A 23,891-nucleotide genomic window follows, 5' to 3' on the forward strand; every position below is an offset into this window, starting at 1 on the left:
ATGTGTATAAAGGTTTATTCTTTCTAGGTAGCAAAAATCTTTCCATTAAGGTCTCAGAAGAAGGCAGCCCCTGGTTGGATTGGTCTGTGGTTAAAGGTTAGACAAGGTAGGCCCTGATTAACACTTTGATGAGAGGCCATCAAGAAATCATAAGGCTAACTTCAGAGTAAAAAAACTAACTACTACTATTATCAATAAAAATACATGGATGTATCTATCTAGCCAGCATGAATTCTGAGAGTTGAAATCTATGCATCAAGAGTTTTTTAATTAAAAAATTAGAAGAATATGGCAAAGAGGCAGGATTAAAAATCAATAAAGGCAAAACAAAAATGATAACCAAGAATATGACAAAAAAGCAAGAAGAGGAACTGAAATTAGCAACTAGAATGCAAATAATTAAGAAAGTGAAATACTTGGGGATCTGGGTGTTGGCAAAATGTTCCACAATTAAGGACGATAATTATAATAAACTAGTGACACAAATAAAGATTTAGAAAGCTGGAAAAATATTCAGCTATCACTAATGGGACGTATAGCCACAGCCAAAATGAATATTTTATCAGAATCTTATTCTTGTTGCAAGCCGCACCTATTAACCCGGGTAAAACTTTCTTTCAAGAGTTAAACAAAATAACCGCTAGGTTCGTTTGGCAAGGACGAAAAGCGAGGATTAAACTAAAGTCAATGCAAGATAGCAAGGAGAGGGGAGGTTTAGCATTACCAAATTGGGAATTATACACATTAGCAGTAACAATTACAAGGGTAAAAGATTGGCTAGAGCTAAAGAATAAAAGAATTTTGACCTTAGAAGGCCATGATTTGCAAGCAGGTTGGCATACATTCCTATGGGATGATAAAAATAAAACGCACAAATACTTTCAAAAACATTTAATTAGAAGGGTGTTATTGCAAAACTGGCTCAAAATCAAAAAAATCCACTGTGAAAATCCCGAATTGGCTATCACCGTCAGAAAGCACGATCCATCCAAATTTTATAGATATGAATAAAATGCTAAGATACAGAGACATAATTGATGGACAGGGAAATTTAAAAACAATTGAAGAATTGGCAGAACAAAACATGAAAGTTGACTGGCTAACCTTGCAAATCAAAAGTAAATACAATAGTGATACTAAAATATATGACATCGAAACAGAACCACATGAATTGGATAAAATAATTCATAGCTCGGATAGAAAGATGATAGGGAAAATATATAAATTTCTCCAGAAGCATAAAATGGAAGAGAAAATCGTGAAAGAACAAATGATAAAATGGGCACAGAACTTTGACTATAATATTGAATTGGATAAATGGGAAAAATTTTGGAGAACAAACTTAAAAATGACACTATCATTTGCATACAAGGAAAATCAGTACAAAATATTTTACAGATGGCACCTGGCACCAACAAGGTTAGCTAAAATCTCAACAAATACCTCCCCAAAATGCTGGAAATGTGAATCAATACATGGAACATACTACCACTTATGGTGGACCTGTGAGGAGGCTAAAATTTTTGGAAAAGGATCAAAAAGTGGCTAGAGGTAATAACAGGTGTTAAAATAGAATGGAAACCTGAAGTTTTTTTATTAGGAATAATGACTGCGAAATATAAAAAAGAAATTCAGTATTTAATATTACATATAATTATGGCGGCAAGGATTGCCTTTGCTCAGAAATGGAAAAATAAATAAATTAATTCCAAGCGAAGATGAAATAATAAGAAAGGTTGTGGACTGTGCTGAAATGGACAAATTAACAAAAGAAATCCAGGGAAAAGAAGAAACAGAATACTACTAGATATGGGATAAATGGTATAGGTCAGTGGTGGGCAACCTTTTTTTTCAACTGAGCCAAATCTTGCCAAAACCACGATTGAAATTTATTTGGAGAGCCGCTCTTGCTTAGCAACCAAAATTTTGGGCTCAATTGTGGTCATATGTTGTTTTTCTTTCTTTCTTTCATCTCTCTCTCCCACTTTCTTTCTTTTTTTCTTTTTCTTTCTCTCTCTCTCTCTCTGGCTCTTTGTCTCTCTCTCCCTCCCTCCCTCTCTGTCTCCCTCTGTCATTTTCTCTGGGTGTCTATCTGTCTGTCTCTCTCTCTGTCTCTCTCTCCTCCTTCCCCCATCTCTGTCACTCTGTGTGTGTGTGTGTGTCTGTCTGTCTCTCACTCACTCTGTGTGTGTGTGTGTCTCTGTCTCTCCCTCTGTCTCTCTCCCCTCCCTTCCTCTCTCTCTGTCACTCTGTGTATGTGGGTGTGTCTGTCTCACTCATTCACTTAATCACTCACTCTCTGTGTGTCTCTCTCTCTGTCTGTCTATCTTTCTCTCCCTCCCTCCCTCCCCCTCTCTGTCTCTGTGTGTGTGTGTGTGTGTGTGTGTGTGTGTGTGTCTGTCAGTCTCTCTCTGATTCCCTCCCTCACTCCCTCTCTCTGTTCCTCTCTCTGTCTGTCTGTCTCACTCACAGACACACACACTGTGGTCACCACAGTGTGTGTGTCTGTGAGTGAGACAGACAGACAGAGAGAGGAACAGAGAGAGGGAGTGAGGGAGGGAATCAGAGAGAGACTGACAGAGACGAATCAGAGACGTACTTTTAGCTACCTGGCAGCGGCGTTTTGCCTTGGGGGGCTCCTCAGAACTTCCCAAGACTTCGGAGGGAAGTTTACAGCCCTCCCTCGGAACGCTTCGGAGGGAAGCTTCTGCAAAGGCGAGTGGCAACAAGTCTCCCAGGCTTTAATTTGCCGAGCTGTGCGCACGCGCCTGTTTTCCACAGCGTGGAGCAGCGGCGAGATTCTGCGTGGCGAGCAATGATTCCAGGGGCCATCCGGGAAGATGAGGAACGCGAGGGGGACCCTGCCCCCCCACTGATGCCCCCCGGAATCATCGCTCGCCGCCCAGAATCTCGCCGCTGCTCCACACCGTGGAAAACAGGCGCGCGCGTACAGCTCGGCAAATTACAGCCTGGGAGACTTGTCATGCCCGGGCTTTTGCAGAAGCTTCCCTCCAAGGCCTGAGAGGAGGGAGGGAAGCGGGCGCCCGGCGCACAGAAGAGCCACATTAAAATGTGCAAAGAGCCGCATTTCGCTCGCGAGCCGCGGCTTGCCGACCACTGGTATAGGTGGATGGAGGAAAGAAACAAGGATCAATGAAGGAAGACAACAAAGCCCAAAAATGGTAGTTAAGGAGAATTAACACATATATGTATCCAAGTGGTTTAAATTTACTAGAGGTAATCAGCCAATATAGCAGACAGAGGCGTAAGATAAGAGGGTTAAGAATGGTGAAATGCAAATGAAATATAATAGAAAGGGAAACAATATAAGGTGAGCGATATCGATTGGCAATTGCTATTAGAAAGAACAGGAAGCTCCTGTTTGTATTGTATTGTGTAAATGTGGTGTATGTCTAAGTTTTGTGTGTGTGTATTTTACATATTTGTAAATAGAATTTGAAAAAAGAAAAAAACATGCATGTATCTATCTAGTCAGCATGAATTCTGAGAGTTGAAATCTATGCATCTTAAGAGTTTCCAAGGTTGAGAAACACAGTGAGAGTAATGATGGACATTTTTTTTTAAAAAGCCCCTCCCTTTCTTTCCTCTGCTGAATTTGCTTCTCCCACTGTCATAATAAAGTGCTCATATTCAGAACTTTTTGTCACTTTTTAAGCCATAGTCAATGAGAGATTTCAATGGTTTTCAATGTTTCTCGCTTTGTTTTTTCCCATCTTTATATTTTGTTTCTGCAAACTATGTATCACACAAATTTTAGTATTTGGTTTCTTTTTGATGGCCTGAACAACAGTATTTCTCCTTTAGACCATACATTTCATTGAGTGGGGAGAGGTTTCTCTGTAAGACAAATTGTCACCCTTTTGGGCCACTGGTGGACACTTTTGAAATTTAGAATGCATTTTATGCACATTTTGCATAACAACTGCTGTATGGGAAATAGCCAAGAAAGAAGTATCATTTATAGCAGTGGTTCTCAACCTTCCCAATGCCGCGACCCTTCAATACAGTTCCTCATGTTTTGATGACCCCCCACCCCCACCCCAAATTGGTGTCTCTGTTCCTAAGACCATCGAAAATATGTGTTTTCCGATCGTCAGGCGACCCTTGTGAAAGTTTCGTTCGACCCCCAAAGGGGTCCCGACTCACAGGTTGAGAACCACTGATTTATAGCATACAAATGGGTGGGAATGCTTCCTGCCCTTCTTTCCTTTCTGAATAATATCTACCCACGCCACAACTTATTTTTATCCCATTTAATGGGTGGAAGGAAAATGCTTCCAAGCCACACACTGAACTGCAGTCGGGTGTTCTGGAAAGATTTATCAATTCCACGTAGCACCCAATGGGATTCTTGGAAACAAAACATTGGAAAACAGTACTTTGATTTATAACAAAATAGTTGCTTTTTACTTTTTTTTAAAAAATAAATTATTTTAATATTAATGAGGACTTGGGACAGTAAACCCCAAAGGAGATACCTACAAGTCCACTGATACTCATGATACCATCTTAGGGATTCCAAGGGTAGTTGGCTGGGGAAATCTGAATTTACATTGTAGCTTACACGGCCATGATATTGGGTCTAATAATTATTTGAACATGGGGAATAATATCATTGGTCAAGTGAATCCTGTTTCAAAAAGAAAGGAAAGCGAGTAGGAAAGGAAAGCCACTCCAAAAAATGTCATTGCTTCTGTTATGAGAAAAATAATTTCTGATCTTTCTGAGCTGCCATCATCCCTTCTCTAAATTTGATCTTAGATGTAGTGAAACGTAATTGTGCCTCTGAAAGGAACACTTGAATAAAAAGTTGGCATTGATTTCAACATTAATAAGATGGATTTTGTCCTGATCAGTACTTGTTATCAATGATTCATTTTAATGTCTGTGGAGATTCTCAATCATTCAGGTCATGGTTGTCCCAAAGGTACTTTTCAAAAGGCACCTGGACTTAGCTTTTTTCCTTTAAAATGTTCCACTTCTCATCCAAGAACCTTCTTCAGTTCTCTGAAAAAGAAGAACTGAAGAAGCTTCTTGGATGAAAACTGAAAATGTTTTCAAGGGAAAAAAAATCAAGAACGTCCAGTTACCTTTTGAAAAGCACCTTTGGGATTGATTTCAATCAACCTTACTAACCCTTCTGGGATACATTTCCGGTATAAATATGTTTCCATATCTTGGATTTGATTTTATCCATTTTACATATTCTGGTTTTTTTCTGTTTTTAATGCACCATTGCAGCCATTCTAATGCTATTTGATATAGAGTGGTTAAAACAGAAAGGATAGATAACAAGTCTGGTTAAGAGCACATGCACAAAAGTTTGTTGTACTGTACCTCTTTATTATGGAAATCTATTATGAAAAACTAGGTGGAATATAAGTAGAATATTAACTTGCCATATTAGTCAATTCAGAAGCATATTGTTAAGAAATGACTAGGATGAACTCCTTTTGATACTGCTTTATAGTCATGTAGAGGACTGCAAGTCTAAGCTAAAGAAAACATATTTCCAAAAAAGTTTGCTCCTTCAACTTTAGCTTTCAGAAGTAAAAATACTCTATTACACTACCTGCAATTGCCAATGTTTGTTGCTTATAAACAAGACATACCTTAATAGCTAAAGTAACACTACTGATATTTAATTGCAAAGGAGATGAATTTCTATATTATTGAAAGCTTTTAGTTTCTGCAGTTTATTTTATATGTGGATTTTTGTTGTTGTTTACATACATGCACATATCAATAATGCAACCTTTACTGAGATTCATAATATAAAAATTAGGTCAATATGTAAGTAAACCCCCTTTCAATGAACAGAAAAGACTCATTATAATAAACTATGTCTCATTTTATATTGGACATTTATTTGCAATTAATATGTAGAATATGACAAAATGATGGAAGGCATGAATAATAATACAATCTCTTTGCATAGCAACAAAAGTAACCCTCTTGTTTCTCTATCTGTCTGGAAATATGAAAAATAAAAAATATATGAATTTTTTTTAAAAAATGCTGTATTGATGGTCCATGCCTAGATTGGCATACATTTACGTAGTCTCAGCAATGACTGGATTTCTGTGTGTTTGATTTGAACACAAACCCAGAATACCCTTTGGGGCAGAAACATTCTGGGTTGGGAGATAGCAAGGAAAATGCCAGGTAATTGGAAAGAGCTAAGTGAAAAAGAGAGAATGAAATGATCAGGGGAGGGCCAGGGGATTGGCTGGCAGAAGTACAGGAGCATTAGCAGTAAAGGCTTCAGGGAGATTGGTGGATGGGCTGGCCCACAAATTGTGTAGAGAAAGAGAGACAAGGCCAACATGCAGCAACATTTCCTGCTTGCCAGTAAGATGCTTCCATAGCTTTTTGGACAAAGTCAGACAACCACACGTCCTATAGTGTTCTGTCTGGCTGCTATATGACCTACCCAGAATTGTTTGACGAAGCTTACAAGTATTTGTTGTGTGCACAAAACAAGCAAACAAAATTTCCAGTTTGTGTACGTCCATAAATACTACAAAGTACAAGGAGAAATGTCTGAATTTAGTGAATGCCACAGATTAAACAGTTTACATCGATGTGTTATACTCCCTTGTGTATAGACAGAAAGTTGTTGTATCCAACAGATTTTGGATGCAAATTACTGGAAGTGCAAACAGTCCCATTTGCTTTGAACATTGACAATAGAGTAAAATGAACAAAACCTCAGACAGGCTGAAGACACCTAGTTGAGATATTCCGATATTCCACATCAGCGCTTGTGATAAGAGCCAGATCAGTAAAAATAGAATTCATTTGCAATGGTAATGAAGTTTTATATGGACTTAAATTCCTACAACTGGCTAGGCAATTGGAAAGAACTACCCAGCTCAAAGTGGGCTCTTGAGCAAGTGCAGAGTGTCTTTTCCTTTCTTCCTTTGAACACATGACCTGCAGGCAAGCAAGCACGCTGGAATCTTTTATTTTACTCTTAAGATAGTGGAGCACATTGTATCAAAAGTCCAAACAGATTTAAAGCCATCCTAATTGTCTAAAAGTTCTTTCTCCTTCCTTTGACCTCCTCTATGTTGATCCTAATGCAGCCTTCTTCAAAGTCGGCTCTTGGTCTTAGAATCTGCTCTCGCCAACAGCCCGGCTCTCCTCTTTCTCCAGCTGGCTGGCTGTTGCGATGGCAGGCGTCTTCGTTTGGCAAGGGCAGAGCCAAAGTTCAGCACGATCCGCGGCCGCCCGTGGAGAGAGCCGCTGCCGGGGGCGAGCTTGCCGTCTGGGTTGTCCATCGGGGCACCGGCAAAGGCTGCGCTGGAGCCGCCGCGCCCAGGGCCGGTAACTGTGGAACAAGAGGCAGACGTAGGGATTGACGGCGCTGTTGGTGGCTGCCATCATGTTGCTGAGGGTCGTCCGGGCTTCGTGGGTGGCGGCCTCGGGAGAGGCAAAAGCTAAGCCCAGCTCCAAAATAAAACGCGGGAAACCGCACAGCGCGAAGAGCGCGAAGAGCGCCAAAGTCAGCTGCAGCGCCCTGACTCGGGCGCGGGGCAGGCTTCGGGGCGCCGCTGGCGAGCGGGACGCGCACTTGGAGATCGGCAGAAGCCGCAGAAGTAGCGGCGGGCTGGGGCCAGCGGCGCCAGGCAGCTCAAGGCGACAGGGTCCGGCGCTGCCGCCGGGGCCCTCGTGCGACGGCTCCTCCTCCTCGGCTCCAGAAGCGCCGAGGGTGGCGACGATGCGGCTGCACGTCCTGACCAAGAGGCAGGCGGGAGCTACGAAGCCCGTGATGGCTTCGTATACGGCGTAGACCTGTCCCTGCCATCGGGGCAGCTGAGAGAAGATACTGAGGCAGCGGTTTCCGGCTTGCGACGGGGCCAGCCTGTAAACGAAGAGTTGAGGCAGGGCAAGCAGCAACGCCAAGAGCCAGCCCAGCGCGGCCAGGGCGCTCCGGGCGAGCACGAAAGGCGGCAGCGAGTGCTGCGGGGGCGGAGGGCCCGTGGCTAAGCGCTGTCGCTCGAGCGCGATAAGAACCAGCATGTGCGACGGCGCCAGCAGCCCCGAGCCTTGCAGAAAGCGGAGCAAGCGGCAGGTGGCGTCTCCGGCCGGCCACCCCGCGTCTCCCGGCTCTGCAACGCGCTCGTCCTCTGCTGGAGGCAGCTGGGAGAGCAACGCCATCCCGCAACCGTAGAGATCGGCGATGGCCAAGTGTGCCAGGAGGAAATCCATCTTCCGCCGCCTCCTGAACCGACCTCCGCAGCAGCACCCTCCGCAGCGGAGCCGGTACAACAACAGGCAGTTGCCCACCAGCGCCAGCAGCATAATCACGCCCGCCCCGATCGTCTGCGCAGGTTGTCCGGGCAAAGCCCAACGAGAGGGCAAAGAAAGGTTCAAGTTCCAGGCGGGATGCTGAAGGCTGGACAAGTTGGCTCCCGGGGTTTGGCTGTCTGGCTCGAGCGCATCAGCCATGGCTCCCTCTGGCCGCCAAAACTGGGGACAAACTTTACTCTTAGAAAGCAGCCGCGCGGATTGTGTGTGGATGGACGTGCCCGGCAGCATATATAGGGGCTCTGCCTGTCACCTGGCACTCACCGTGGGTGGGCACTCCACGAGAGGTAGAGCCTTCGCGCCTGTGCTGTGCCCACCCCTCAGCCTCCCCCCCCCACTTCCAGTTCAGCGACAGTCGCAGTCTTTCACACCCACCTGAAGTGAGCCCAGGTTTCTCCGCACACTTTGTGAAGCTGCCTTTCACATCTGAATGAAATCATCCCCTTAACCCTCCCTCCCCCTTTCTTCCACAGACTCCACGATGCTTGCTTGCTTGCTAGGTGGTGTATCTGCCAAAATATGGCCGTGCATCTGAAACCTGTTGAAAGAGATCTCTTTTTTTATTAATGATTTGATTTGTATTAAAATCTGTTGAAGATTTGCAGTTGCCTTCACTAGAAACAGAATCACATGTTTTCCTAAGCTTGGGGGGGGGGGTACCAATTGATTAAAAAAACCTAGCTGTCTGGGATACAATTTGATTTTAAAAATTTGCAAGTTAAGTTTTTCTTTTCAACAGCACACACACACACACACACACACACACACACACACACATACACACACACCACTGACCAGGTCCTAAGCTTTTGGATAAAAATGTTGAAATCCTAGCCTGTTAAAATAAGAGCAGCTGAACTGAATGGAATTTACTTTTGAACACCCATATATAGATTAGATTATAGCTTTATTGAGGCCAATGATGTCAAACCTTTTGTGGGCTCAAGTGCCAAAAGCAGGAGGAGTGCAGGGGGGGTCATGCACAGGCGTGCCATACCCACAATGCTATGCGCACGACCTCCGTGCACATTCGTGCACGACCAGCGCTCCCTCCCCCCATTTTTGGCATGCTTTTTTTGCCCTCCCCAGGCTCCAGAGGCTTTATAGGAACCTGGGGAGGGCAAAAACAGCCGGAGGCCCTCTGGAGGCCCTCTGGAGGCTTCAGGAGCTTCCCTGGAGCCTCCGGAGTGCAAAAAAACGGCCCTATGGGCAAACCGGAAGTTCAGGAACGGACTTCCGGTTTGCTTGCAGGGTTGTTTTTTGCCCTCCAGAGCCTTCAGGGAAGCCTCCAGAGGGCGAAAAATGGCCTCAAAAGAAGGCCGAAGTCAGCTGGCCAGTGTGTGCATGCGCGCTGGCCAGCTGACAGGGCAACGCCTTATGTGCCCTGACAAATGGCTCCATGTGCACCTGTGGCACACGTGCCATAGGTTCGCCATTACGGCTATAGGCCGTATCAAAGCACAAGGTTCAAACACATATTACCAATAAAATCCTATACAAACAATTTAAAATAAGAGTAAGTCATGTTAAGAGTAAGCTGCTAATGGAACTTTAGCTTTGTAAAAGTGAAATCTATTGACACGTTTCAAGATGTTGGCTCAAGTAGCATAAATCCTTGCTCACTGTTGGTTTTAACCTATATGCCCTGCTCTGGCTTGAATGCAGGATGTCTGTAAAGCGGCTTTAGACTAGCTGGGCAAGAAATTGGTACAAAAAGTCCCATGGCTGTGAAAGCTCTGATAATGAAGCTGTTACAAAGAGTTCCAGTGGTTGCTATGTTTCAAACGCAAATCCAATTTACAGTAAAGTCAAGGCTGAAATTCTTGAATTTCTTCTATTTATAGTGCAGCCATTCTTGGGTAGGTAGGACAGTTTCTAACTATCTTACCTTAATAACAAGACTGGTTTGGTTCAGGTTGTGTTTGGAGCAGGGTGTAACCTTCTAAGAATTGGGTCTCATATATTTGTGATTCCATCCTCCCATTAAAATGGACTCTTCTCAAGAGAAGAAACTTATTATTTCCCTTTTCTGAGGGTTTAAGAAAATAGGCCAATGCCATGGCTTCATTCCTTTACCATAGTTTTCATGAAAGGTACAAACCCTGCCAATGGTTTGGCTTTTAAGAAGTATGGTATTTTATTTTATAGGGACCTCAATGGCTGATAGTTGCTCATAACGTTTTGACACCATTTTATGATCATTTATTGTTTGGGGGTTAGGGTTTTGGTTGCATTTTGTATTTTATCTTTGTAAATTGGCCACAGAGATTTAGAATGTAGTGATGCTTCTACTGTGAGAAGTATTTTTTATTAAATAAATAGCTCATATGAATTCCCAATAGCTCATATGAATTCCAGATTCCATCTTATTTTTGTCTATCAGCTTTGTAGAAAGAGGAAAACTCAGGTACACCAAAACTAGAAAGCGTTTTCATGAGGCAATAAACATGTCAGGCTTCAAATGGGTCACATTTTTCATGCATTCTCATGAAACACTCATTTTGTGTGTTTAACTGTTGCTGTTACTTTGATGCCCTTTAAAAGAAATATAAAGAGCATTGATTTTAAAAGGAAGCTCATTGTTCCTAATGATAATTGAACATGGCAATTTTTATATATAATGTTAGAAAAGTTTACTGGCAATATTAACTCCCAGTTTTGTAGGTCTACCACATTACTATTATCTCCATTGATCATTTGTGTATCTGGAAAGTTCTCACCAGCAATTGCCAGAAAAGGGAAATAAAAAATGATTGCTGCTACTTCTTTCCCTTGTTAAGTTTTTAGAGGAGACTGAAAAAGAGCAATGGTAAGAGTGATTGGTCTGCTGGGTCTTTAATTAGGTTACATAGTGGTGCATGGTTGTGATGCCAGTCTGAAATCAGTGAGTAGAACAAAAGCACAAAAAGGTAATTTGGTTGTCCTAGTATTCCATTTAATAAAAATGACAAGATTAAAGATTCTGTGGCTCTTTTATGTCAGTCAAAGCCATCTTTCTATCCATAATTGATAAAGAACCTGTTTCCAAGTTTCATTTAACTCATAATGGCCCTATTGTCTTTCTAGTTTGAAATAAAAATTGTATCCCATTGAAAAGCATGTGTCATGCTCCAAGTATGTATTTTAATGGCAAAGAATTAGCAGCAGCTTTCTCTAGGCAAACACTATTCAAATCTACTTGGACCAGAGTAATGTTTTGTAGCTGTTCAGAATATGACTGTGATCTGCTAGTCCACATTCTTGCAGTGGAATTAGCCTGGATGGTTCAATGTAACCAGAAATCTAATAGCAGGATACTACTTTAGAATGTTAGTAGGGTGGGGTGACAAGTTTTGCGACTACTTCTTTTCAGTAGCTGTCCAGTCCTTGCAAAAGCTGCTCAAAAATTGATGGGAGGCCATTTGGGCCATGATTCTGTCTTGGCTTGATTATTCTTTATTATTTAGTTAATTTAATTGTAGGCTTTCATTAGTCTCTACACCTCTTACTTTTCTCCTTGGTTTAGTATGTATGATTATGTATTGTTTCTTGTGTCTCTTTTTTTGTAAAGCACCAAGACCTTTTGGGATGAATAAATAATGTCAGAGAGAGAAGGAAGGAAAGCTGTAGAATACTGCAATATTAATTCACTTATATCTTCATCCCAAATCAAATATTTCCTATACTTTTAACTTTCCTACAAGTATGCCCTCATGAAATGAAAGACAAAATAAGCAGAAAATATTTTAAGTGTGACCCCAGTTTTTATTCTATTAAAAAACATAACCCAATATATCAGTTTATAGAAATTTTAGGAAGTTTTGTTTGAAATATTTTGTTTCAAATATTTATTTTCAAATATTCCTTTGATTTAGAGCAATTTAGCTCATCTGTTATATGACTGGGGTGGGGGTAGAGCAAAATAATAATATAGGGACAAAACATTGATTAGCATTCAATCCTTAAAGCACTGGGTTAGATTCAAACTTAAAAATGAAATCAAAGAGGACTTGCTACATAATTTAACAAATTAAATAAAGTTATATTTCGTAACTATATTTTGAATCAACTTATTGTATATATTTTTATTTAGTGGAAGTATAAGATAAAGTGAATAGGCTTGAATATTTTGCAAAATAAGAGGTGGAAGATTGGCTGCTGAATGATGGTTCAACATTGAGTGTATATGCACTGCCCTTTATTTGATTTCATGAATATAATCCATGACTTTGGACCAGTCTCTCTCAGTCCAACCCACCTCATGGGGTTGTTGTTGTGGGGAAAATAGGTGCATACAGAAGGTGCATTGACTATGTTGGTTGCTTTGAGTTATTTGTAAAAATAATAAAAGGCAAAATAAAAATAAAAAATAATGAAAATTATGGTGACTTTAGAAGACAGTTTGTGGGGACCTGAATGTGATTATGGATTGGCTAAGAATCCAAATGATTTATTAAATAAAATGTATGATGCGAAAACAAGAATGAAGAGGAAAACAAATATTAAAGATAAAAGTAGCTGTGATTGACAGGGTAAAAGGGGACAATTGCAAGATAAGATGTGTAAATGCTGGTAGGTATTATATACTTTTTTTAAAAAGTGAAGAACGATTTTCTGTTAAATCATTTGTTGATTTTGCTATATGGTGTGACAGTTAAGTATGTCAACAAAAACAAAATAAATGGAACATGAATATGGTACTTATGTGTGGTAAAACCAGAAGAAATGGGGCCAAGAACAAATGGGTGATTAATGAACGTGACTGAATGCAATAGTGAGTAACTGATTCAAAAGAAATGCTTAGAGGTGGTTTGATAATACAGAAATAATTTCTAAAGAACAAATCGCAAAACTAAGGTACAAAAAGTGGTTAGATTGAAAAAAAGGAAGACCAAAAGTTGTAATAAGATGGAATTGATGAGATCATCAATAAGTGATAAGTTTAAAGAAAAAAAAAACAATTCATGAAGTGGTATAGAGAAATGAGTATGATTTGTAAGGACAGAAATCTATCGGAGGGAAACAATATACTAAATATGTAGATGTAAAGTAGCTTGTGCTGCAAGTCCTTTTCTTCTTAATTCTTTCATTTTTAATTTTAATTTTTTAGGCTTTTAAAAAACTCTTTTTACACTTTGCATAGTAACTACATATCCAAAACAGAATAAAGTAATAGGTATGTTGATGAGTAAATCTGACATATTGATATACATTATAAAATCTGATATACTGATATACTAAAGCTCTACATACATTGCTTAACTTGGGCTTGCTGACAAGAAGGCTTGATTGAAAATGAACCTTCTCTGCATTTTCCACTGAATTGGAAATGAAAGCTGCATTAGTATAATCAGCTCTTACTGCTCCCTAAAGAAACATACATCACTTTTTATACTATATTGCTTATCAGACAGAACCAGGTCTGCTGCATTATGCTGCTGTTTGTTTTAATTAAATAACAAATAATTATAGAATTACAAATGTGACAAGTTTGTTTATATACTAATCTCAGCCATGATAGAATACATGGTCCCATGTATGCCAACCTGATGTAAGATTCAGAATAGGAGGTAAAAGCCAAAGGCTGCAATAAACTGTTTCATGTTCTTCAAAAATGCTAGAAGTTCTAAGAGAGGAGAGAGAATATTTTATTTCAACTGAGTCTCACAATGCATTAACATACGACAAGCTTTAGCCAATATAAAGATCGCAGTATTTTCCCGGGTTTTAAAAAACCTGCGTATCCTTCAACCTCTTCGGGATCTGATGAAGCTGACCTGCCCTCCAAACTTCTCTTGTTCTAACTTTTACAAATGGGACTTCAGGGTCTCTTCTTCGTACCAGGCTTTTCCTAACCATTTCTTCCTCTTATTCCTCTCGACCTGGCCAACCCCAGACCTCAGTGGCATTTTCCAAAAATCCACCATTTTGCTTCTGGTTTTGTTTCTTGAATAAACCAGGGTAGGCAGAAAAAAAGTATTAGGGGATTTGCAAACAAGAAAGACCCGTGTAAATTTCCTCCAAAGCAACCCAAGGCATAAAGAAGCACTAATCAGCAGGCCAGGTTTTATCACGTGACGCTTATAGCTCCAGTAACATTCAGATGTGACGCACGAGCAGGGGGGAGAAAAACAACCTAACTCAGGAACATCATCTTGCAGCGTAGGACTCGCAGCCAGATTTGAACGGCATCTCTCTCGACGGGCGAAATGGAACAGGTTGGTCTTTCTTTAAGTAAAAGTCTTCTCTCTTTTTTTTTTCTCTCTCTCTCCCCTCCCTGTAAGAAGAACACGTGAAAGAGAAGAGTGAATAGGAGAAAGGGCTGAACGCAGCGCCTGCAGGGAGTTGTGGTTTTGTGGAGCGCGAAGGCTGCTGGGCGTTGTGGTTTTGCAACTGCGGACAAGCTCAGGCTGGATGCGGCACGAACGTCCGCATCGATCGCCACCTTGCGGATGGCAAAGATCGCGTGATGGAAGTAAGCAGAATGTGGTGAGGCAGACCGAGGTAGGGCGATACAAAAAAAATATATCCTGCTATGTTTGGTCCCATGATCACAGGAGTTTTAAGTAATATCTCTGTGTGACATCTCACTGTCAGCCTTCCTTAAACTACTATTCTCCAAATCTTGGGATATTTCTGTATTTTGAGTTGAAATCCAATTACATCTACGGTCCCTGGGCAGCAAACATCCTTCCGACCCTAGCCGACGCCAAACTTACGTCGAATAGAAAGCCTTGGTTGCCCTTCGTTTGAATTGTCCAGATATTTGCAGCCTGGATTTCATATTCCAATGCTTGATAGAATCATAATTTCACAGCCTGAAATAAATAACTATGTATGTATGTGCCACTGCTACACAACTGTTATGTTTAGACAATCGAGGAATTGAAAAGTTGCTACATGTCCGAAGAAATGCACTTCTAGCTACATCTGCAATTCAACCCAGTTATAATTTAAGCCTAAAATAATGAGCCTTGACAGCCAATTTGGTATAGAGGTTAAAGCATCAGGCTAGAAACCAGGAGATTGTGAGTTCTTGTCCTGCCTTAGGCACAAAGGACCTTGGGTCAGTCACTTTCTCTCAGCCCTAGAAAGCAGGGAATGGCAAATCACTTCTGAAATTACCTAGAAAACTGCAGGTAATTGCCAACACTTGACTCAGGCAAATAATAACAATAACAATAATAACAACAACAGTGTGATCAGCAGAAGTAAAACATATTTACTATAGATGGGATTCCTGTAAAGAATTGCAAATTGCGAAGTTGGAGACAATCCCCAAAGAAGGGAATGGTAAACCATTTTAGAATTGCCAAGAGAACTGCACAGCTGCATTAACTAGGTAACTGGGAGTCAAATTTGAAGGAGAGTTTATTTTGAACTAACATGTGTAAGCTCACATTGCTGTTTTATTTTAAATGTGGCATATTTATAAAGTACCTTTTAAGGTACTTTTTAAGACAGTGTGCTAGGAAGCATAAATAAATATAAAAGTAATTATAAAATGAAAAAGTAACAGCCCTGTATAACAAGTGAATTATAATTCACTTATAAGTCAAGATGAATATTTAGATCCAGGTTTGAGAGGGATCAATTGAAGCAATTCCACAAGGAGCGAATCAATGCTGAAAAGTATCTTGCCAATTTTATCACTTTTACAGGCAGGCATATGAGTAGTAGAGAGCCTCTTTGATATAGTAGTTATGCTGGATTAGAAACTGGGAAATTGAGGTCTGCTTTAAGAATGAAAGCCACCTGGATTGGGTGACTTTAGGCCAGTCACTCTCTGTCAGCTCTAAGAAAAAGGCAATGGCAAACAATTTCAAAAATGTTGCCAAGAAATTACATGGATTAGTCCAGGCAATGCCAGGAGTCAAGAGTGAGTTAAAGATTCATATTCTCGCCTTCCCTCCCTCCCTCTCTCTCCCACCCATCTCTCTCACACACTTATCTGACACTGATACAAGAACAGAAGCTGCAGTGCCAAATGAATATTTTCTTACCTATCTCTTGTAATTCATTTAATATGGAAACTAAGACTATTTATGTCTAAAATGAGGTCAAACACTGAATAATAATAATAAAAATTAAAAGACACAGAATACTGCTTAGAATAGACAAACTACTACACTCTCCAATACTTTGCCCAAATATAAAAAGGCAACTGGAGGGTAATTATGCCAATATCTATAATTTGGGAGAGTCTCCTGATGCTAACATCAATAATGCAGCCTTCAATAAGAGACTACATCAGAAATCTGCCTTATTGAGAAGAGAATGTGACACCTAGTCCTGCTTTAGGCATGAAAGTGACTGATTTTGGGCCAGTCACTCACTCTCAGCCCAAATCACCTCACAGGGTTGTGGTTATGGGAAAAATAGGAAGAGGATTATGTATGTGTTCTGCCCTGAGTCACCTTTAAAGTAACAAAGGCAGGATAAAAATCTAATACAAAAATAAATTCTGGGGTTTCAACATTACATTGCAAGTACAGGTAGTCCTTAACTTACAAACTGCATTTGAGCCACATATTTCTGTTGCTAGGTGAGACAGTTGTTACACCCTATTTTATAACCTTTCTTGCTAGAGTTGTTAAGTGAATCACCTCAGTTAAGTTAGTAACACGTTTGTTAAGTGAACCCGGCTTCTCTATTGTCTTTGCTAGTCAGAGCGTCACAAAAGATGATCCCATGACTCCAGGATACTGCAAATGTCATAAATATGAGTCAGTTGCCAAGCTTCTGAATTTTGATCACATGACCATGAGGAGGCTGCAATGGTTGGGTGAAAAAGGGCAATAACTCACTTTTTAAAGTGCCATTGTAACTTTGAACGGTCACTAAATGAACTGTTCTAAATTGAGGATTACCTGTACTTCCATTATCTAAACCAAGGAATACTATCAGGATAGATGTACAGTTAGTCCTGAACATAATTTTGGTCATAAGTCATGTTCATAAATTGCTGCGGTCATAAGTCAAGACCAGGCCTGGTTTTTCAAGCATTTTTATGGCAGTCATTAAGCAAATTATGAGGTCACACAGTGAATCTATTTTCCTAAATAAAAAAACCCTGAAAATTGGGGAAAAAATATTGCAGATCACAATCACATAACTGTGAGATGCTGCAACTGGTTGCAAATGCAAACCAATTGCCAAGTGTCCAAAATGCAGTCACGTGACTACAGCAGGGGCGGTGTCAGGTTTTACAACAGACAGACGTGGTTTATGGGTCCTAAAGTACCCTTTCTGAGGCATCATAATTTAAACAGTCATTAAATGACCAGACATAAGTCAAGAACTACCTGTCTATCAAGAGGATATGTATAAGGATTTATTTGTTTGTTGTTGTTTATTATTTATTTACTTTCTGTTTTAAAGCAGGATAGATTTTTTAAAAAGTATTAAGTAATAGATTCATTAAAAACACAGATATAAATATACAAAGGTGTAAGTGAGCAATGTGTCAAGTTTCCAAGTAATGAACCCAAGCCATTCAGCAATCTGAGACTTTCAATTTTCTCAAAGGTCTGTTTTATTGAGTCCATCATTTCAACACAAATGAAAATAAAACCAGCTCTAAATATTTCCCACGGTTTCAGTATAATTAAAGAAAAGATAATTCCCTCCCTCATGGTCACAGGTCACATTGTCCAGTTACATGTTCTGGCATCTCCTTGGCAACTCCCCTCAGTCTTTGGCTATCACCTGTTGAGATGACCTTGGTTCCCACAAGATGGTCGGTTGTTGCCATCTGGGCTGACATTCCGGACTCTCTCTCTCTCTCTCTCTCTCTCTCTCTCACACACACACACACACACACACACACACTGTGGCAATCTGAGAAATGGCTGCATCAGGCCTGAGCTGTTTTGAAGTTGGCACAATGCCCATTGTCTATTTGATGGAGAAAGTTAATAACGCTTAATAACCACAACCATAATCATAGGGAGTGTTCATAACTCTCCATAACCATAGCAGCGTGGTGAGAGCTAGTTTGGAACAACACTGGATCATAAAAGAGCCTGAAGCCTTAGCAGAGAAGCGGCCAGCCATTAAAGATTTCTTTTTTCTCCCCCACTTCCTTCCCTTAGATTTCACGTCTTTGTATTCTGAGCCTGCTGCAGCTGTTAATGCTGTGCCAGTAGCTTTACTTTCAGCCAGTTCCTTCATAGTACATCACATACCATTTTGCTTGTTTCTCTTTTTAAGAGGCTGTTTGGCAGTAGGAAGGCTGACTCACAGGAAGAATGAGGATTGGTAAATGCAAGCTAAATATCAAACAGGATTTTCTCTAGACATTGGCAGGGGCTGATTTCTTCTCCCTGTAGCAGTGGTAGGTTGCAGGCGGTAACATGTGTTTGTCCAGAGGTATTTCTGCTGCATCGAATTGATAATTTTAATTTTAGTTTGGAAAAAAGAAGCATTTTTTTCAATTTTGAATTTTTTTTTTTCTGTAGGATGTGTTTTCTGAAGAACAGGGTTTACACCAGTGGTGGGTTCCAGATTCTGTTCCAACTGGTACGGTTGGAATGGCCCCGGTGTCACCCATGTGCGGCATGCGCGGTGCGCGCATGCGTTGTAGCTTCAAATGATGCTTCCGCAAGCCTCCATGATACTCCAGCTGCTTGGCGGAGCATCGTGCAGGCACTGTATACACCATGCACATGTGCGGAAGCGCTGACAGCTTTAAACCACGGTAAGGGGCTCGGGCAGGTGGGTGGGCCGGCCCTCCGGAGCACCATACCAGAATGGTACCCGGTGCTCCGGGCAGGCTCCGGTACGCCTGTACCGGGGCGTACCGCCTGTAACCCACCACTGGTTTACACACACGTATAAAGCCATCATACAGTTTGGCTTTGTTAAATTGACTCAGGTAACATCATTTGCAAAACATCACCTCTTGTATTACGCAATCCCATTAGTAATGATTTAACATAGATTGACTGAAATAGAGGAGTATTTAAGAGGACTATCAGCCACCTATAAATTAATCTTCCTCAGTTTGGAATACTTTTTTTAGGATTATCTGCAGGAAAGCAGGACAAGTTATGGCAAACTCTACTCTGTAGTAACATTGTTACACAAGCCCCCTTCCTTTACTTGGGTTGAGACACTACAGGTGGTCCTTGACTTACAGCAGCTCATTTAGTGACCATTCGGAGTTACAACGGCACTGAAAATCGCGACACGACCATTTTTCACACTTATGACTGTTGCAGCATCCCAGTGGTCATGTGATTTACATTCAGATGTTTGACAACTGATTCATATTTATGATGGTTGCAGTGTTCATGAGTCATTTTGCTACATTCTGACGAGCAAAGTCAGTGGGGAAGTCAGATTCACTTAACAACCATGTTACTAATTTAACAACTGCAGTGATTCACATAACATATGTGGCAAGAAAAAGGGGGCAAATTCACCTAACAAATTTTTCACTTAACAATATAAATTTTGGACTCAATTGTGGTTGGAAGTTGAGGGTTACCTGTATTATACAATGGAGCTTGGGTAGAGATGTCACTACAAATGCTACAAAAACAATTCTTTTCTTGCTGGCAAAAAAAAAAAGGTCAGATAGTCCAGCAGGTTTGTTTTTTGCCGGTAACTGTCAGTTGCCATCTAAGAACCGACTTGATTTGGCTAATTGAACTTCTGTACTAAAAGACAAAGAGAACTACACACCCACTATGTCTGTTTCCCTCTCTTTAATGTGTAATTTAGACAAGTGAGGCTTTATCTTGATACCTTTCTTATTTTTGCTTCAAATGCCACAAAGGTTGATTAGCATTTATTGATGGTTGGGCTAAGCCCATTCCTGAATTTCACAAAAAAGTGTTTTCAACAATTTATTTTTAATGGGGCCGGTTGTAATTCTTTCAGTATCCTCTCAACACTGCTTGTGATTACGAGTGTATCTTCTAACAAGGCTTAAAGCAAATGGTAAATAATACATTGTTAGAGCATTGAATTACTCTCAGATGGAGAACTCTATGCGGTAAGCTATCAGTACCCTGTTCTTTCTGAGTCGATGCCTATTATATTTGGTCTGGTTCCACAGCCATCTGGCTACAATGAGCCTGTCTTTCTCCAGCATTCTTCCTTGAAACTGAGCACTTTGGTTTCTCTCTGTCTTTTGATATACACCCTAACAGCACTGTTCCACAGAAACTGGGTTATATGTGCTGGTGAGCATAGGTTGAAGTTTCTGGGAGAAGATCTTTGGTTAGTGGGGACTGATTCTGGGTGGGTTTTGTGCTAACTTTGCTCATTTGGCTCAAAGGGGACATTCAATATAAGTATAAGTCAGTGGTGGGTTTCAAATTTTTTTAGAACCTCTTCTGTAGGTGTAGCCTGCTTTGTGGGAGTGGCTTGCCAGCCATGTGACCCGGTGGGAGTGGCTTGCTGGCAATTTGACCGAGTGGGAGTGGCTTGGCGCTTAGCAACCAAAATGTTGGCTCAGAAACTCTGGCATTTGAAGCACGCAAGTCTTAAAGCTGTCAAGTTACAAGACCCTTGCACCCCTAACCCTTTAGATAAAAAACCCCAGGGGTGTTCAAACTTGACAGCTTTAAGACTTGTGGACTTCAACTCCCAGACTTCCTCTTCTCGCTCTTCATCTTGATGATATGTGGACGGGCTGGGGGAGGGAGCTGGAACCGGTTCTAAATGGCACTGTAGATTTGTGGAACCGCTTCTATAGAAGAGGTTAGAACTGGCAGGAACCCACCCCTGGTATAAGTATAATCTTTATTGTCATTGTACTTAAATACAATGAAATTGGTTTTAACCTCACTGGTGCAAAATTATAACAGAAAGGAAAAAAGAAAGAAAAAGAAAAAAAACCTAGCGTGTGCATGGAGTGATTGTATATACTGATATATTTTCCTCTTTTGAGCATTCTTCTTTAGATGACTCCATGTTGGCACTGAATTGGTTCAATAAGTTAATTACATTCAGGGACTCACCAAATGGATCAGAATGAGATACCTTAAAACAATTTTATTTCATTAACCACAATCAGTCTTGGCTGAATAATGCTTATTTTATTTTATTTCTGTTCTGTTTCACGATAGATTTATGGACTTAAAAATCTTATCTGCAGAATTTGTGACCATCTCTGCTTTTCAGCTAAAGACAACTGACCAGTATGGCTGACTGCCAAAGACTTTATTCCTTTGTGTTTTGCAGATCTCACATGAGAAGGAAACTTGGGTCACCCTTGTGATTCTATCTAAAACAATGGTTCTCAACCTTCCCAATGCCGTGACCCTTTAATACAGTTCCTCATGTTGTGGTGACCCCCAACCATAAAATTGGTGTCTCGGTTCCTAAGACCATCGAAAATATGTGTTTTCCGATGGCCTTAGGCGACCCCTGTGAAAGGATCGTTCTACCTCCAAAGGGGTCCCGACCCACAGGTTGAGAACCACTGATCTAAAAAGACTGGTGGATCATGTGTTTACAAGTCTGCTTTAAAGTGAATTCACCAATGATGGCATCCAATCCAATTTATTTTGCAAGGGAACATCTCAATAGATAGAAAAGTTCTCCACTGCTTCCCTGTAGCCCAAAACGTTTTCTCAAAATCTGCTACAATATGTTGGGAGACGCTCCAAAAAGATTTTCAGCAAGAACTGGAAGACCTTATGAGGAAGAAGAGAGCATATTTCTTATAGTGCACTGTTAGATTTTCCCCTTAAATCAATTGTTTTTATTTTCATGTTAATTTTTAATGTAATGATTTTTCTTGCAGGATATTAATGAAAGCAGTATGGTCAAACCATCTAAAAGGAAGGAAGTGTCTAGTCCAATTTATGTTGGTAGAGAAGATGATATTAAAAAGCTCCAGAGAACAACAGCCACTGTCCACGAGAGACAAGTTGTTATTTTCTACCATGGTGGACACTTTTACGCTCTGGATTGCCGCTGTTACCGTAAGAACTTAAAAATGCATTGAGGTTTATAGAGGTTATACTTTAATATAGCTATTAAAGTAGCTACATTCAGTGAGAACAAAGCAAGTCCCTTGTTGGGTTAATTCATATATTCTTTAGTCCTGTATACTTCTTGAATAGCAAGATGTGGTTGGGAAGCTCATAAGCAGGGAATGCATGCTATATCCCACACCTGTTTATGGTCCCCAGCCATTTGTATTCAGAACTATAATAGCTCTGAAATGAGAAATAGGGTGCACCCACCATAACTAATAGCTCTGTTCTATTTTTTATCTTTTAATAGATGCAGGAGGTCCCTTACATCTTGGTGAAATAGAGGTAGGTAAACACAATAGCCACTTAATTTGATAGCCAATGTGGTAACCAATATTTTCATATAAATGAAAGCATCAAAAAGCGGGGACGATGACGACATTCCAAATACACTTAACTAAAGGATCAGAGACAATTTGTAGGTAGACAATATATGGGTATATTTCTAATGTTTATAAGGTAATGAAAAATGTTTTTGTTTTTCCCTTGTGTCTGTAGGACATCAATGGGCAACCATGCATTATTTGTCCTTGGCATAAGTATAAAATAACTCTGAATACAGGTGAAGGATTGTATCAAGCAATAAATCCCAAAGAACCATCTGCAGTACCCAAGTGGAAATCAAAAGGAGAAAAACAAAGGACTCACAGAGTCACCGTGGACAACGGAAATGTTTATGTGACTCTTTCAGATTTAATGGAGTATAAAGAGTCTGACTACTATGCTGAAAAATATAAAACCGAAAAAATTGCAGAAAAATAACCTTTAAATAACATTTTGCTTCATAGGAATGAAGAAACTATTGAATATAGGTAGGTCTCTTACAACTACAATTGAGCTCAAAATTTATGTTGCTAAGTGAGACATTTGTTAAGTGAGTTTTGCCCCATTTTACGACCTTTTTGTCACAGTTGTTAAATGAATCTGGCTTCCCCATTGACTTTGCTTGTTAGAAAGTCGCAAAAAATCATTTTATGAGCCCGGGACGTTGCAACCGTCAAAAATATGAACTAGTTGCCAAACATCCGAATGTACAACACGTGACCACAGGGATGTTGCAATGGTCATCAGTGTGAAAAACGGTCATAAATCACTTTTTTTCAGTGCCATAACTTTGAATACTCACTAAAGGAGCTGTGGCCGGTCAAGGACTACCTGTATAAATTTTGGTCTTGTTATCTAAAAAGAATTATGTTTCTTGGTGATATATTCGCTTAGTAACACTCCCTTAGTGATATAGGTTTTTGTCCAATATCTGCAGGATCTTGGGAGAATTATTTCCAAAATATTTTCAAAAAGAAGTAATCTAGCTAGGACTTAACTTTTCAAATATTTCTTCCTGGCAGCCTCCTATGCGTACACTCAGATCAAGGACCTCATTTCACAACTAAAACCCAGAATAGACGTGGAAGGAGATGTTATCCACCCTGTCCACTCCTGATTCATTAAGGTAGAACAAGGACTGGTGAGTTAGAGTTGATTGTCCTATTCATTCCTATAAACAGCTCAGCATGTTTTCCTTCTGAGTGGAGCTATGTCATTGTTGTTCAATCCTATGGAAAGAAGAAACTAGTTTATGCTGCC

At 40.4% G+C, this 23,891-nt stretch overlaps 2 protein-coding genes across 4 annotated transcripts; one reads left to right on the forward strand and one right to left on the reverse strand.

Annotated features, from left to right (window-relative positions):
- Positions 1-5,454: 5,454 nt before the first annotated feature.
- GPR150 (G protein-coupled receptor 150) lies at positions 5,455-8,475 on the reverse strand (the record flags this gene model as incomplete). Its single annotated transcript, XM_081944829.1, has 1 exon — positions 5,455-8,475. The coding sequence occupies one exon, from the start codon at positions 8,473-8,475 to the stop codon at positions 7,135-7,137; it is 1,341 nt and encodes a 446-aa protein (XP_081800955.1). The 3' UTR covers positions 5,455-7,134.
- A 5,489-nt stretch (positions 8,476-13,964) lies between these two features.
- Positions 13,965-23,781, forward strand: RFESD (Rieske Fe-S domain containing; the record flags this gene model as incomplete). 3 transcript variants are annotated; one of them, XR_014174336.1, is made up of 5 exons in its annotated part: positions 14,705-14,817; positions 22,073-22,253; positions 22,558-22,592; positions 22,806-23,119; positions 23,654-23,781. XR_014174336.1 is itself a non-coding variant. In XM_081940937.1 (4 exons), exons 1-4 carry the CDS (start codon positions 14,523-14,525, stop codon positions 23,067-23,069), a joined length of 489 nt encoding a protein of 162 aa, XP_081797063.1. In that variant the 5' UTR covers positions 13,965-14,522. The 3 variants fall into 3 exon arrangements, 2 of the variants coding, with proteins under 2 accessions (XP_081797063.1, XP_081797062.1); XM_081940937.1 differs by lacking the exons at positions 14,705-14,817; positions 23,654-23,781 and adding an exon at positions 13,965-14,531 and having other exon boundaries at positions 22,806-23,069; XM_081940936.1 differs by lacking the exon at positions 23,654-23,781 and having other exon boundaries at positions 14,723-14,802; positions 22,806-23,069.
- Between the last annotated feature and the right edge of the window lie 110 nt (positions 23,782-23,891).

The sequence above is a fragment of the Natrix helvetica genome (assembly GCF_964273705.1).
Source record: "Natrix helvetica genome assembly, chromosome: 2".
Classification (NCBI taxonomy): Eukaryota; Metazoa; Chordata; class Lepidosauria; order Squamata; family Natricidae; genus Natrix; species Natrix helvetica.